Source organism: Bidens hawaiensis, unplaced genomic scaffold (assembly GCF_021521415.1).
Source record: "Bidens hawaiensis isolate Kalapana, Puna unplaced genomic scaffold, B.hawaiensis_p1.1 tig00051482_1, whole genome shotgun sequence".
NCBI classification, from domain to species: Eukaryota; Viridiplantae; Streptophyta; class Magnoliopsida; order Asterales; family Asteraceae; genus Bidens; species Bidens hawaiensis.
The window spans coordinates 67,927-84,976 of NW_027506193.1; the positions used below are offsets into that span (position 1 = coordinate 67,927).

The window sequence follows — 17,050 nt, forward strand, 5'->3', positions numbered from 1 at the left end:
CACTCTTTTTGTGTAACTATAAATAGGTGTTTACTTTTTTTGTTTTCTCTAGAATATAACAGGCTCTAAGTAAATCTCAAATCTTATGGAAGAAGATAGTTGAGGCTCCTACAAAGACCAAACTTCAAAATGTAAGCACATAGCAAAAGCTAGCAACAATTAGCATTTATTTTTCTAAAGAAATTAGAAATATATATAAATGGTTGAGTAAAACACCAGACAGCTCTTAAAAAGATCAAAAGATCATTATCCTAATAATACACAGATAACTCGAGTTAAGAATTTAAATGAGAAGAGAAGTACCTGCGGCATAGAAGTCGCACGAGGCATAAATCGGCCTACCACTTGTTGAGCATGGTTAACTTTTTTTCGCATTGAGTTAAGTAACATTCCATATGTCAGCTTGCTTTCATTTTCAATAGTTTGTATGAAGCTAAAGGTCAGCGCGCCTATAGCCTTGCCTGTGAAAGCCTTCAGAACCATTAACATATAATTTTTGTTGTAACATTATGTATATATAGCTCAGATCAAATAAAAATTGTGTAACACATGTATGAGTGTGCTTACTGATGTATCTGCTGAGTTCTGGTCGTCTGCACAGGCACTAATACACACTGCTTTTCCTCCACGCGTTCCTTTATTTGTAAGTTGGTGTTCTTCCCACTTATAGAGTCCGTCCCTGCTTGGAAGTTCAAAGGACGGAGTTTATTATCTATTATGGTTATTATTATTTGTTTTATCGTAGAGTTTGTTTATTACACATTATTCTATCTCTAGTTTAACAATTAAGATAGTTATTTATTCTTTTCATTGTAATCTCTTTAAATAAAGATATTTGGTTTTTAGTACTTACTGGTTGATCTTGCATAGAAAAGGTAGATCGAGAAGGGTTCCACTGAAGCAAGTGTCGACGACACTGTGAAGCGTAACACCATAAGGCAGTGGTGCTACAATGGTGGCATTGATTTCATCATCTAGTATTGCTCCAGCCACTCTATAGTCAACAGGGCACAATGCTTCATCATACCCATCAACCTCATCTCCATCTTCATCAGGAATTTGGGATGCATGGCCTGCATAGTAGAAAAACAATGAGTCCCCAGGTTTGCAACCACGGACTAGCCACTGTAATGCCGCTTGTATGTTGTGCTTTGTTGGAATCCTTGAGCGATCCGACTCCTCTTCTGCATTAAAAGTTCCTTTGGTCATATATACTGAAATGTTTCTCTTGTTAAAACCATGATCACTTGTTAATTAGTACATTTTTCCATGTCTAATATTATTTTGTTCATAGAATTTGTTTAAACAAGGTAGGTCTACATTAATATATTTTTTCTTTTTTTCTTTTTTTTTTTGGATAAGTAGTGTGATTTGATAGGAATGTGCATGAAACCATAAATAACCCACGTAACTGAACCGAAATAACAAAACCCTACCAAAACCGACGGTTTGGTTTTAGTTTTACAAAACCCGAATTTCCAGTTCGCATTCAGCTATGCATGCCCTGAAAACTGAAAACACCTAACTGACTTTTATTACCGAACTATACCTATAAAAATATAAAAACCAGAACCGACCGTTGTAACGTTGTTATTAAATTTTGGGCTATAATTTTGTTTTAATTCTATTTTTAATGTTAAGTAATTTATAGATACCAATAAATTGAGTAGCCCAAAAAAGTTTACACGCATGTAATAAATAATAAAAGGCCCAAAGTTTCATAACCAAATTCATTATGTCAGACTATTTTTTTCTGCCCAAATCTTTAATATTACCGGTAAGGATAAGGATGGAAGCGTTCGGAAAACCCAATTTGTTAACTAGTAAGTGATGCATGCTCTTGACATTATGAACACTAGCTTCAAGTTTCTTTTTGTGGTTATTGTAGGTGATACCACATAACACTGCCCTTTTCCTGCCATATTTCTGAGACAATTGTTGCTGGAATGATCTGTTCGACTGTGGCGCTGATCCATTCGGTGGTGGTTGTTGAAGATCTTGCTGATATTTGTTTGCTGCAGCGTTGATAAACTGGCCGACTCGAAAGAGCACACGGGGTTTGATCGTTTGATTGAAAAGGTTGATGGTTTGGCACATGGGACACGATTCGTATTGTGATCCCGGCATCTGAATAAAGGTTCTTCCGCATGTTTTGCACGGTCTGGTTGTTGTTGCCATGTATTTGTTGTTATAGGTAGTTTAGAGTAGTTGTAATTCTGAGGTTAATTGCTTGATTGTTGGTTTAGAGTTTTTGGTTCTAATAGTCCAGCCATTTGTATCATCATCATCATTCTTTGTATGGAATGGATTCGATCATTTGGTATTCAAAAAGTAAATGGAAGAACCAGATTCACATCTGAAACACCTTCTGGCAGAGATATATAGATTTATTCGTTTGTAGCCATGTTGAACAAAAAAAGAAAACCAAAACTTACCACTTGACCATTTATTTTAATTAAAATAACCGGTTATAAACCAAAAAAAAATGGAAATGAACAAGCATACTTATTTTGTAACAAAAACTTCACATTTATCTTGCCCTTGCAAGGATTTAAACCCACAACGATAACGTACCATTGAACCAATAGATCTTGGGTAATGAGCATGTATACGGAAGGCCCACGCTTCTCAATGGATGATCAGGAATAAAGTGATATGGTTAGCACTTAGCAACTATGTAAGCGACTGCTATCATTAACAATACAAACTCGATGTTTACATAGACCCTCTACTTAAACTAAACAAATACTGAATCTAATATAACTCTAGCTAACTTGATAATATCAAATAATAAAATGGATCCAGGTAATCCGAATCTATTTAATTTAGACTTCAAACTTTAACTTTATCTCAACTTGATTTGCCTTAGACTTCTTTCATTTTATTTATTTGGTTGATCCTTATCAAAATTTAATTTGTCTTCTGGCTTCTTCACAAACTTTGATCCAAAATTCCCGTTGTTTTTATTTTCAATGTTTTTTCTTTTTGGTTTTAGAGCGAGATCACGTCAAGACCTGCAAAGGCGGGCAGCATTAGTATGGTTGAGGTCTTGTGAGTTGTGGGCCGCCTGCGTATTAGCAGGCGGCTTGTCTTCGACTTCTTCACAAACTTTTATCCAAATCTAACTCCTGTTGTTTTTATTTTCAATGTTTGTTTTTTATTTTTGGTTTAAGGGCGAGACCACGTCAAGACCTGCAACGGCGGGCAGCGTTAGTATGGTTGAGGTCTTGTGAGTTGTGGGCCACCTGCGTATTAGCAGGCGGCAGTATGGTTGAACTTAGAGATGCACAAATTGGTTTTCTGGTATTACCGGGTACAAATCGGGTCTGGTTTGGGTACGGGTTCTGATATTGAAATGCATACCCTATTCGTACCTACGGGTAGGGTCGGGTATTAAGAAACCCGAGTATAAAAAAACCGGTTCCTTTTTCAAGTCCGGTTCCGATTTCGGGTTTTTTGTGCACCTCTAGTTGAACTGTAACCCAGTTACGTTATTGGGTCGAACCTGCTTGAATATCTTAAGTATAGGGAAATGTCAAAATATAAAGGAAGATAAAAATAAGAAGTGTGAGAAGGATTTATGTCCATATATAAAAAACCCCTCAACAAAAAGTTCAAAACAATTAATAATTAAATCATAACTCAAAATATAAATAAAAAATAAAAAAAAAATTAAAAACTCAAATGTCTCCTCCGTAAATCTCGTTCCAAAAAAAACCACAAAAAGACACAATGCCGAGATCAACGACACAATAAAGAAAATGAACAAAAAACACAATTATAACTAAAAAAGACACAATAAATCGCAAAATATAACACAGCGTCGAATAAAATATAACACAATGTTGAAAATATAACACAATATCAAGAAAAAATAGACACAATATCAAGGAAAAAAATACACAATCAATTACAAAAATAAAGATAAAGCACGATGATAAACAAAAAGACACAATGATTTTTTTTTCCTCAACATTATGTTTTTTTTAACAATGAAGACGATGGAAACATTTTTTTATTTTTATTTTTTTGTTTTTCATTAAATTTTAAGTTATGATTTTTTAGGGTTTTTTGTATGGCTATAAGTCCTTAACATTTTCATCTTTGTCCCCCTTTGTAGAATAACTTGACCCCTAAAGTATATAGTTAAATTATTATATAAAAGAATATAAATCTTAAATCTTAAATATATATATATATATATATATATATAAACGAAACATTTAAAAACTCTCTGGTTGCTCTCTAAATTCTCTAAAGTCACCAGATTATTTTATTTGTAAATGAAAGTTTCCTATGCATTTGACCCGAATTCACATGTATGGGTCTTACCAAACCCAGATAGCCTTTAAAGGGGTTATAACATCTCATTAAATCAAAATTTAATCTCACCAAATATTTGATATGAAAATATATAAAATGGGGATACAGATATTTTCATAGTTATAGCATCTCATTTATTTGTGAAACTATTTTATCATCAAACCCTAAGTATATTATTAACTTTCTTACAATAAATAAAATTAAAATTCAAAAAAAATATATAAATATTATAACCGAATAATGTAAAACTATCCCCCTCCCCAATAAAACCTAGTATTAGTATATTATTATACTATTTGATTAATTGAACTATTTGGTTAATTGTAAATTTTATATCTTTATTAATCTATTAATTTTTGAATCACATATAATTTTTGTTCTTTCTATGTGTAACTAAGTTACATAGATATTTATTTCTTATATTAATTAAATTTCAAAATTAATTAGGGCATGGTCCATTTTTTTTAAATGGGCATTTACATATCTCCCTTTCATAATATCATTTATTACATATTTCCCCAAACCTAAAAATCAATTACATATTTCCTCATCCTAAAACATATATATTACATATATACTCATTTCATTAAAATAAGCTTATTAATTGACTAATTTACCGTTATCAAAATACCTTAAATTCTAATATTAAAAAACTCTTACTACTAAAAACTAAATATTATATTGTTTATAACCCATCCAAGGTCCTCGTGACCTCGTCATCCCTAAACTCCCCCACAGGTCGTAACATATCACTGCCTAACACCGTCACCGGCGCACAATCAACGGTTGTACACGTTTGCGGTTCGCTGTAAAGGTTTTAATTGCCACCCTCCATATCCATCTTCAAACTCCCTGGTAGCAAGTTCGATAGTGGTTCATATCTGGGTTTTATAACGAAAGATACGGATCCAAATTGATGAGAAATCGTTTTGGCAGATTGGTTACGGTGGCGGAGTTAGTCTTGAAGCTACATAGTTTGGGTTTGGGTCGTCGGCGGCGGGTCAATGGCAACCAGGTGGTAGCCTCACGCCACGATTTCGTAGCAGCTGATATTGCTTACATCCAATCGCTTCGTGAAATCAGAATTGCCTTAGATTCGTAGAATCTGAACTCTTACTAGACTCGCTGTCGCCGCCGCACGCCGGTGCCGGAGATCAGCCGCCGGTGTCAACAATAAGCTACATGAGGTCTAGTGCCACTAATGAGTAATGCCGTAACTGTTTGTAGATTTATTACTAACTAGGTTTAAAGCCCGCCGCAAACGCGGCGACGGGTTGACACAAATTCAATCGGTAAAGTTCGTCACAACACCTACATTAAGTAAAAAAAAATTATATGTGAACGTCCAAAATAGTGTCAGCACACGTACAACTTATAATCAAATTGTATTGCTTATGATACAAAAAAATAATATGTGTAAAACCGCTTTTATTTTGTTGGCAAAATACGAGGGTTGTGGCGGAAATTCGGTATCGATAGGTTTGCCACGGTACTGGAACAAACATAAAAGACAATTTGAAAAATTAACATATTTAAAAAAGAGAAAACAAAACGTGGGTGTTGCAGCGGCGAGTCGACACACATTCGGTCGGTACCGGTTAGGTTTGTTATCATACCAGAAGTAAACATAAATAATAATTTTGTTATTGGCTAGGTTCGTTAAGGTACCAAAACAAAATAAAAAAACACGGGTGTTGCGGCGACAAGGTGTTGCGTATTTAGTTGGCATAAGTTAGGTTCGTTACGATACTGAAACTAAATCTAAAACTTAATTTCCTAAAATTATTATACTTAAAAAAAACCCTTTAAAAAAGCCTAAATTCAAAGACCTTTAAAAAACATGATGTAACAATAGATAAAAAGAAATGATGCATATGAACCACAAAGAGGTTCGAACCTGGGAAAGGTAAACCAAAGGGCTTAGCAGAACAATCTTCAGCCATCCAACTAAACTAACATATTTGATAAAACAACGAAACTAAATTCATAAATACACAAACTGTGGGTTTCTAAAAGGAGTTTGGCATCAACCATTGATCTTTATCTATATATATAATTAGTTTTAGAGCCAGTGTTACACACGGAATAATTCAGATTATAAAATTATAAGTAAAACAAATAATTACATAGCATATATGAAAAAAAAATGTATTACATCTATGCTTGTATCTATACAATGTGTACATAAATTGATTTTATTTATATCACAAAATGATTTTTTTAAATGCACTTAATAAAAAAAATGCCCATGCAAAATCGTATCTGAGAATGTTTATTTCTATTGAAAAATTCATTCTCGGTGTCATATATGTATAATTGAAAGAATTTTGGTTATGAACCAATTTCAAAAATAAGACTTCTCTTACGATAATAGTTCTAACCACTTAGCCTAAATATAAAAGAGGCGTTATCTTTATTGATATATTTATCAATTTACCACCCATCAAAAGAAAGTAGGATATTAAATTGTAGCAATTGATGTTTTTCAATAACTATGTTTTTCTGAGCTACACCATAAAAAAGATTTTGATAAGTTTCAAAGGGCTTCTCGACTTTATCATAATGACAACATAAAAAATAACATATTAACTCATTCAATTTTGTGAATATTTTGTTTCATTTGAGTATAGTTTTGCATGACATGCTTCCCAAACAACGTTCTGATCACCATTGAAGGAAAAAATTAATATTGACATAAATATTTCAAATTTGATAAAAGTTAGAAGCGTTGATAAGCATGGGGGTGGCATGTCAAAAGTGTTCGCAATCTTTTCTTAAATTTTGATAGTTGAGGGAAAAATAGTCAGTTTGTCAAATCCCGAACCTTTTGATTATTTCAAAAAATGCCATTAAAAATAAACTTGAAACTCGAATCATGTTTAAAATTCTAACTTTCATACTTTTGACATTTTAAGTCAACAATTTGAACCCATAACAAATTTGACGATAAATCTATTTTGCATTCTCATACTTTTAAAAATATTCAAAATTTTCATTTTTGACCCGTAACAAATTTTGACCTAAATGTAGTTAACTTGTATCAAACAATCTATTTACCAAATTTTGACCCATAAAATCAAATTAACTTCCACAAAAAACCCGAAACAATTTTTATTTGAGAAATATGATTTATTGTTGATTTTTGAAATTCACCAAGTATTTTGAAATATATAGTAAAATAACATGTTAATATTTACATTTATAAAAATATATAGATATTATATAAATATAGTGTAAAAGGAAAGTGGATAATTATTAATTTATTACATATATTAGGGTATTAGTTTTGGAGGGAAAAAAATTATGAGAATTAACCAAAACATGACAAGTGTTTCCATTAATTTTATTTTATTAGAATAGATAGATAAATAGTATTAGTATTGTAAATTTGTAGATTTAACAAGGATAAATTAGTAATTTAATTTGAAAAGAGGAAATATGTAATTAATTTTTATAGTTGGAGATATATGTAATTAGATGTTTTAGTAAAGGGAAATATATAAAAATCCCTTTTTTAAATTAGCATATTGGCTGGTTCAATGATCGATCCAGTTTTCAAAAATTGCTCCAAAGTTTAAAGTTTAAAAAGGTTATATCGAAAACATACTAGTCATATATAGTCAACATGCCACTTGAGTTATACCGAATGCATAGTCACAGAAAAGGTGTATGTGAAATGTCGTATTCAAATGATATGTGAAGTTTATTTCTAGTGACAAGGGCGAATGATACGCAATGGAGATGACAGCACTAGCAAAAGTGTTGTATGCAGGAATATGACCAAAACAAAATCTTTGTTATTGGGAATACTATATCTATTTTCGCCTTTTTGAAGAAAAAGATGCAATTGATTGATATTCGAAGCATTTCTTATCTTTATGTATTGGTTCTAAATTATTATAAGCTCTAGAATCTCTTGAATTAGAAATGGAAAGGAATCAGTTGGTCTTCCAAAAGTTAATGGAAGAACCTCAAATTGTGGGCATCTAATTTCCCAAGATTTATATATCCTTATGTTGATTAAATCTATTGGCCAATCATTTTGAAAGACACATAGCTTTAATCGAAACCACTGTCCTCCACGTCACCACCACCCTCTTCTCTCTTCTCTCTTACAAAATTGTCCACATTCCCGAATGGATTATTCTCTTTCTTCCATCTCTCTCTCTCCTCTCTTCATTTTCGAACAGTGTCATTTAGGCCGGGCCGGCACGGGGAATTGAAAAAAATTTTTGGGTCGAAGTCGAAAAATATTTTGGGCCTTATGTAAAAAGATTATTTTGTCGGGTTTAAACAATTTAATTTTTAAATTGGTTTCCTTGATTATGATTTGGGTTGTGTAAAAAACTAATGTGTAAACATAGGCCTAAACATGTTTCAAATAAGACTAGAACCCACAACCTTTTGATTGGATGTCATACCCTTTTACCACTAGACCAAGTTAGTTGTTATGTAATTGAGTTTAAACATTAAGTATGCATATAGTTTTTCATAAAAATACATATAAATGTTTAAAAAAAAATTTCGGGCCTAACGGGTAGTCGGGCCTATGGCCGTCGACCACCCTGCCATAGGCCATGGCCGGCCCTGCATTTAGGCATCATTAAATATGCTATAAGGCTATGTGTTATGGTTTGACTAGCAATGGCTAGTTAAAGTTCACACAGGGCCGGCTTCAAAAAAGCAAAAAAAAATTTAGGCCAAATGCGAAAACTTTTTTGGGCCTTAAGTTAAAGGAGTACTTTGTTGGGTTAAAACAATTTAATTCTGATATGGGCTTACCTGGTTATAATTTAGGTTGTGTAAAAGACTTTTGTATAAAAATAGGATTAAACATATCTCAAATGAAACTAGAACCCATAACTATTTGGTTGGGAGTAATATCCCTTTGTCACTAAACCAAACTAGTGATTATGTAATTATATATAACTTTAAAAAGCAAATGCTCTTTGTGAGACAAACTCCACTGTAGTTAATTTGTATCATTTCTCATGCTTTTGGTACAAGTTCTTTAAGCATTCCTCAATCAACCCACATGTGATTTCACTATATATGTTCTCATATGTCCACCGACTTTCAACTGCATATCTCTTATGCTTTTGTGTGATGCCACATGTTTTCACATTCTTATTCTTTCCATATATCTTTTTTGTTCCGGTACCTTCTTCCTTCTTGTAAGGTAATCTAATTTACTTTGATTATGCTTATTTTCTACTCTGTTTCCTATATTTTTTGTGATGTTCTGTTGATTATGCATCCCCTAATTTGGTATGGATGCCCTACTTTGCTATTTATCACAACAACTGACTTTTTAACAACTAATCGAACGACAAAAAAAAGACCGTAGTTGATCCCGAGTACCAACTCAACACGCAAATAGGCTAATTAGTTAATCGAATGGTTTCACGCCCGAGTACCAACATAACGCACAGGTAGGCTAATTAGTTGATCGAATGGTTTCACCCGCCGCGAAGCACGGGGTCGAAATACTAGTTGAGTTTAAACACTAAATATACATATTGTTTTAATAAAAGTACATATAATTTAAAAAAAAAAAATTCTGGGCCTAACAGGGTGTCGGGCCTATGACCGTCGACCACCCCGTCATACCTTATGGCCGGCCCTGAGTTCACATAGGCAGAGAGACTTTAAATAGCTTACCGTTAACTAGGGCGTTGTGGATTAACTAGCTAGTTATAATAGTGGTGTAAATTTAAAAAAAAAGAAAAGGTTTTGGTTGATTGTTAGTAGGTGGCCACACCTTCCGTCAAGAGCTCGTTACCTCGTTAACAAACCCTTCATAACGCCGCCTTTATTTGGAGCGTGGCGATGTTTCAGACATTAGCATGTCTACATGGCACCCAAAACGCCCATCACGTTAATGGCAACTTATAGTATAATCCTCTAATGTATGCCTCCAAGAATTTTTCTACTTCCCTGGAAATGACATTAATAGTTAAGTGGTAAGTTTTCTATATGATGATCTTCAAATATACCATTTGATTTTATTATTTCAACTTAGGGGTGTGTTTTTAACCGAACTTGACCTGAAGCAAACCGAGATCTGAATAACCCAGCTCGAATGTACCCGACCCGATTAAACTCCTAATCCGAACCCGAGAATAAACATTCGGGTCGGTATTTGGGTTGAAATATCCAAGATCGGGTTGACCCGAATAATTCAAATGGTTGGGTAACCAAAGGTCTCAAGCTCTCAATTCTTGGCTATTGCATGCATATAGTCGTATATCATTAATAATTAGTTGCGGCATGATATCTTCATTCAGCACACAATTTAATTTAACAATGCTTATTGCTTATATTTAGTGATCGGTGGTTTCTACTGTAGAATTAGAAGCGTAGAAGCAAACTTGAAAGTCTTTTTACAACCATGATGAGTGAAGACAATCAAAAGTGAATATTGTTTAGAAGTTTATTATTATCATCTTTTTCATTGTTAGTTTTATGTTTTAAACATTTTGTTTTTATTAAGTTTTAGAATTATGAAGGTTTTGGATTTTGTTATGGTTAAATATGGTTGTATGTTGAAATTAATTTGATTATGATTTTATGAAGGTTTGAATTATGGTTTCATTTATGATCTTGTTAAAGGTGAATATTTTTTTTAGCTTGTTAAGCTCGAAACCCAACCCGTTCAACCAGAAACTCGAACAACCTGACCTTATTTGGGTCGATTTTGGGGTCATTTTGATTTGAGCTCAAACCTGAACAACCCGATTCGAACAACCCAAATAAATTACCGGAAAAAACCCCTACCTCAACCCTCATGGAATTCAAAAATTTTGTGTAAAAGGGATGCAATGAGGACTCTCATGCCCGGCTCTAATGGTGGGCAAGGTGGGCATCCGGTCGGGGCACGTTTTCACTGCGAGCACAAAATTTTTAAAAATTCCCGATATTATATATAAAGAATACCCGAACGATTATAATCCCACTATTTTTATAATACTCAAACACTTTTAGACTCATTTTTTTAAATTAAAGACTTATAGCCATTTAAAAATTGAAAAAGGCCCATTACTTTAAATTAATCACATAAGTTAAATAAATAAATAAAGTGAAATGAATATGTGGGATAACAACAACGTTGACTTCGAACACCAGCAGTCACGGTAGCTCCACATAAATGAGTTTTTCAAAATTATAGTTATTGAAATATTATTTACGATCCACAATACCCCAAGAAAGACTTAGTGGATTAGTGATGATAGCTATCTAGAAGGAATATTAGAGAGCACAAACTACTAAGAGTTAATTCACCAAATTGTTATCAAGAATGCTAGAAGAGCTTCACAAATCATGGTTAGCTATTAGCCTATTAAGTATGTCATAAACTCATCCTAATACCATAGTTTGCTAATTGTTATGTTTATTACCATAACTTTAACCGTTGTTTTAAAAAAATTGTTAATATTATTTATTCTGTTAAGGCTTAAGGGGCACATTGTTCTCGGCTCGGCCGAGGCACGTGAATTCTCCGAGTACCCTGAGAACTTTTAATTTCTTATGATCCTTGAAGCGTGCCCATAAAATAGGGTTATTATAAATATAAGCAACCTACCAAATAATAAGCACACAACCATGAAAATATTGGGATCTAACACATAAACAAACACGAACATTTCGCGCGGTTGGATTGATTGGCTAGACAAAGGCTAGGGCTCCCTCCTTCCCACTGCGTCCGAAGTCAACCGAGGAGACGAGTGACTTGCCAACGCTACTAATTGATACCGGTGGTGGATCAAAGAAGAGTTTGACCCTTGAATGACAACTTTCCCACATGGGAGGAAAGTAAATACGAGAAAAGGAAGTGGTTATTCTTGTTTATTCCATCCGATAGAGCTCGAAAGGCCTTAATTTTTTAAAAGGATTATTAAGAAATAAACGAAGATGAACACGTGAAATTTACGTGGTTCAATTGGTTGACCTACATATATCAGCTACTACCAGGGCAAAATATTATTGTTATTTGCCTCACTTGTGAGGAATTAGAAGTACACGAATTACAATATAAATAGAGAAAAAATGCGAGGGTTCACAACTTAATCACAAAGAAAAATATTAACGGACTATAATTAAATAAAATGGGTCAGTCCTGCTACTAGTATTCATTTTAATTAAGCTGCCATTAAAAATGGGCTTCTACCATGGGTCCTGTTAAGCCTCCATAAATCCAACAGAAAACCCTTAGGGGGTGTTTGGTAGAGGGATTTGATTGGGGAGAAATGGAATTAGAAATATTTCTTTTGTTTGTTTTCCACTTTTCATTTCTATTTCTCTTTCTATTTCTCTAAAACTAGAGAATTCCATTTCTCTTTAAAACAAAGAGAAATCCATTTCTCAGCAGCCTCCTCATAGCATGTCACCACCCCGTCTCCGGCCACCACCCCGTCTCCGGCCACCACCCCGTCTCCGGCCGCCACCTCGTCTCCAAGTCTGCAACCACCACCCCGTCTCCGCCGTTCGCAGTGGTGAACACAGAGATGGTAACCGGTTGTAGGTTGCAGGTGGTACGGGTGAACGGAGATTAGGGTTTCAAGTGGTGGTTCGTGGTAGGTTAGGGTTTTCAGATGGTCGGGTGATTGTGGTCGCAGGTGGGTGACAGTGGTGGTGGAAATCGGCGGTGGTCGCAGGTGGCTTCTGATTATCATCATCATCATCGCCACCACAACCACCACCACAAAATCTCCAAAGAGGCAGTGATGACAGATCTGAACCTCCTTTTTCTATATCTTATGTTCCAAAAATTTGAATCTTTTTAATTTCTTGTGTACTGTGGTTGAAGAAGGGGATTTGGTGGCGGCGGCCGGTGGTGGTGGGCTGTGGTTGAAGAAAGGGCTGTGGTGGTGGTGCTGGTGGTGTGGGGCTGTGGTGGTGGGGCTGGTGGTGGTGGTGGGGCTGTGGTGGTGGTGCTGGTGGTGGTGGGGCTATGGTGGTGGGGCTGCGGTGGTGAGTGGTGTCAGGTTGGGTGGAGGTGGGGTTGGGTATGGTAGAGTTCTCTGTTTATTTTCTCGTGTACCAAACAAGAGAAATGATTCTCATTCTCCATACCAATTCTCTTTCTCTACAATTCCATTTCCATTTCTATTTTCTCTCCTTTTTCATTCTCTGTACCAAACACCCCCTTAAAATAAAAGTAAGCATGAGCTAGACGGGAATAAATTTACAATCACCAATAATAGAGCGATACAAATAAATTTGGCGCAAAATATTCATCATTTTCTCAAGATGAATCTTCAAGATGTATACCATTAAACTACAAATTGATATAGAGCAAGAATATCATACAAACTATGTTATTTTCAATCCACAAGATTACAGCCTCAAGGACTGTTAGGTAAAAATACTTTTAAGACTTTTTGATCAACTTAATAACGTTGACGTTATAGAGATAAGCGATAGCATAAAGTATGTGGATTCCTAAATGATTGGCCCGTAAGGATTACAATAAAGAACCTAATACTCTTAGAAAAGAAATGCTTCGAATATCAATCTATTTTCTTTAAAAGGAATGTCTCAAAATAGAAATAGTATTCCTAATAACAAAGATTTCTTTAGTTTAAGGATTTTCAACCTAATAGAGTACTTAAACGGTTGGACGAAGTGCCTCGACCCAAAAGAAGGGTGAGAGAGAGGCGTGTGTAAGACGGTAAGCATAATCTTGTTTAGGCGTGAGGTCATACGACATGTGGGGACACGAGATACGAAGCGAAGACTATTTGTGTTAACGAAGGTGTTGAAGGTACGATTCAAAAAGGGGGTAGCGGCGCAGCTTGTTGCCCGCTTGCCTTCTGTTTCGATGTAATCCAAAAGACATTAAAATTATTCAATACAATGAAATGTCACATTGAAATGCTTTGATTTTAATTAGTGAAAAACCCAAGTGCATCGAGTGAAATAATCAAATAATAACTTAACTAGATGATATTTATCTCCTGATTATCTCAACAAAACCCATAAGTCACAATGAATTAAAACAAAAGACAAAGTATTTGATAACGAAACTGGAAAAATTCAAATGTTTATGTTTAGACAATTGACACGAATGGCAAGTAAAAGAACTAAGTTTATTACAAGAAATATTTTTTTCTAAAGAAAGGACAACTATGATAGGGCGTAGTAAGTGACCGAGTCGTTCATGCCAACTATGTGAAAATGAGGCAGCAAGGAAAGCATAGGCGATGGTGATATAGTTAAATGTTTGTCTAACATAAAACACATATCAAGAGAGGATTGTACATGATACCAACTTGATTGTCAGAGAACTCATAAATGTTTGGGTTCTTAGTACTAGTCGCACAACTGCACAAGTCGCTCTGAAGCATGTAGGTCTCAAAAGATGAGGTTTGAGGTGCGCAAATCACATAAGGAGGCACTGTGTGTCTGTGTCACACCCCGACCAAAGGCGGCGGAACATGCCGAGGTGTAACGATTGTCCATAAGCACATGACACTAATTAAAGTGATAATATTTAATAAACTCATTTCATTTCACAACACCGAAAATGTCACATAACAATTATCCATAAAATAACCATAAACAAGATATCACAAAATATGGCAAATTTGATATTGTTTATTTTTACTAATATCCTAAGGTCTTTGATGTCGTTTTCTTCACAATCATAAATCAACCAAGATGCAAACCTGCAACATTTCATAAAATAAAGTTTGTCAACACAAAGGTTGGTGAGCAATTCATAAGTTTAATCATATTAGTATATAATAAAGATAGCCACAAAACTTGCATACGAAACGATAAATAAAAGTGGTAATTTGGATAAATAGATATCGCTAAACACATTAGCGACACCTAGCTATAAGGGTATGCCAAATAGTCTAGGATTTTATAGTTATCGTTAATTGCATTACGTTAACGACACCTTGCTATAAGGGGATGCCAAATAGTCTAGGATTTTATAGTTCCACCAACCAAAAGCCATAAACACATAGGCATATAAGCATAGAACACCAAATCGAGCAATTATTTAGGTAAAGTATACAACTACGTTTGTGGTTTAAGATTCAAATATAAAGCATTTTGTTAAATAAGTATGAAATGTCACCTCAAAAATAAAATATGGAAAATAGGGTATGAAGTACTCACCTTCAAATAGTAAACTTGAAAGATGATAATTTGGAGATTTGTCGGAACGACGAGTTTAACGCACAATGCCTAAAAAGAAAAGAAGTCTTGAATTTAGAAAGGTTGTCTTGAAGGTCTTTAAACAAAATAAATGTTGAGAAATGTAAATAATTAAAGTTCAAGGTTTAAAATGTAACTATTTAAGAATTTATAATAATAACCCTTTAAAAATGTAAGTTTGATCGAAACTGGGTTAGAGTATCTAACCTTAATATTTACTCAACCTATGTTAAGTGATAAGGTGGGTAAAATGCAAGAATGCAAATCCCTTTGGAATAAAGATACTAAAACGGGTTTTTTTTTATCGAGTGTTCGGGTTGTCGGTTCGGGTCTTGATAATTGGTCAAACCCAAAGTCAACTTTCCAAAATATTGAATGTTATGAGATAACTCAATAAAATTTAATAAGACTTAACCAAGTATGTAGTTCCATTGTTTTAGAACTAACAACGCACGTTAAGCGAGTGTTCGGTTTTGTCGGTCCAAACTTTGTTATGAGATCAAGTTGGATCCAACATTTCCAAGTACTTAAGAAAATTTTTAAAAATCAATTTGTAACTATTTTTAAAGAAATATACAAGTCTTGATGGCTAAAAAAACACACTTGTGTGTCTTAAGCGAGTAAGAATCGGTTTGGTTCGGTTTCCATCTCACAACAAGTTCATAGATGGTTTCCACATGTCCAAACACTAGAGAACTTGTATAATAATGTACAAATAAAAAATACCAAAAGTTAACAATAAAGTCTTTAAACAAAAGTTCGGTTTTCGGTTCGGATCGTGTTTCGGGTTAAGACCGAGGTAAGATTCTACAAACTCATAACCATAGAATTTGTAAAAATGATTTTAGAAACTTAGATCTAACACTAAGTATGTTTAAACAAACAAAACTAGTAACAAAGTTCGGTTTACGGTTTAGAGCTATTTACGGTTAAACCGAAGCATAGACTCTTAAAAACCCATAACCATGGAACTTGTAAACATGACCAACAAACTAAAATAAGCAAGATTAATATGTTTGAACAAGTTATATAGATGTATATATATCAAGGACACGAAGTCCTCCATGAAGCCTTGCCTTATGAGGTCCGAAACCTCACCGACCAGAATCGGAGAAGTAACTACCAAAGGTAAACAAGGGGTGTATATTATATATGTGTTTCACAACCATAAACAAGTATTAATAAGGCTACATAAACTAATTAAGATGAAAGACTAAAAACCTTCAAGAACACTTAAGAAGATAACCTTGAATCTTTGATGTTTGAGAGAGTTTTTTTTTTTTTTTTGGAGTTGTAGCAAGGGAAAATGAAGAGGGAAGGTGGTGTATATATAGGGTAATGTTGGTGGTCAAATATGGGTGTGAGACACAAGAGTTTTCATGCAAAATGGATCAACACAAAAACACGAAACAACAAAAAACATAATAATAATAATAAAATAAATAAATAAATAAATAAAAATAAAAATAAAGGTAGGATGTTTTCAAGACCCAACAAGTGTGAAACAATATTGTAACATAAATCCATCATTTTGATTATAACATAAGCTTTGGTTTACAAT

At 34.1% G+C, this 17,050-nt stretch overlaps 1 protein-coding gene across 1 annotated transcript; it reads right to left on the minus strand.

Annotated features, from left to right (window-relative positions):
* Positions 1 to 2,223, minus strand: LOC143617033 (metacaspase-1-like). The gene is made up of 5 exons (XM_077089705.1): positions 1,776 to 2,223; positions 854 to 1,184; positions 568 to 679; positions 304 to 471; positions 1 to 108 (listed from the first exon to the last, which is right to left on the minus strand). The coding sequence occupies exons 1-5, from the start codon at positions 2,176 to 2,178 to the stop codon at positions 49 to 51; spliced, it is 1,074 nt and encodes a 357-aa protein (XP_076945820.1). The 5' UTR covers positions 2,179 to 2,223; the 3' UTR covers positions 1 to 48.
* Positions 2,224 to 17,050: the final 14,827 nt, after the last annotated feature.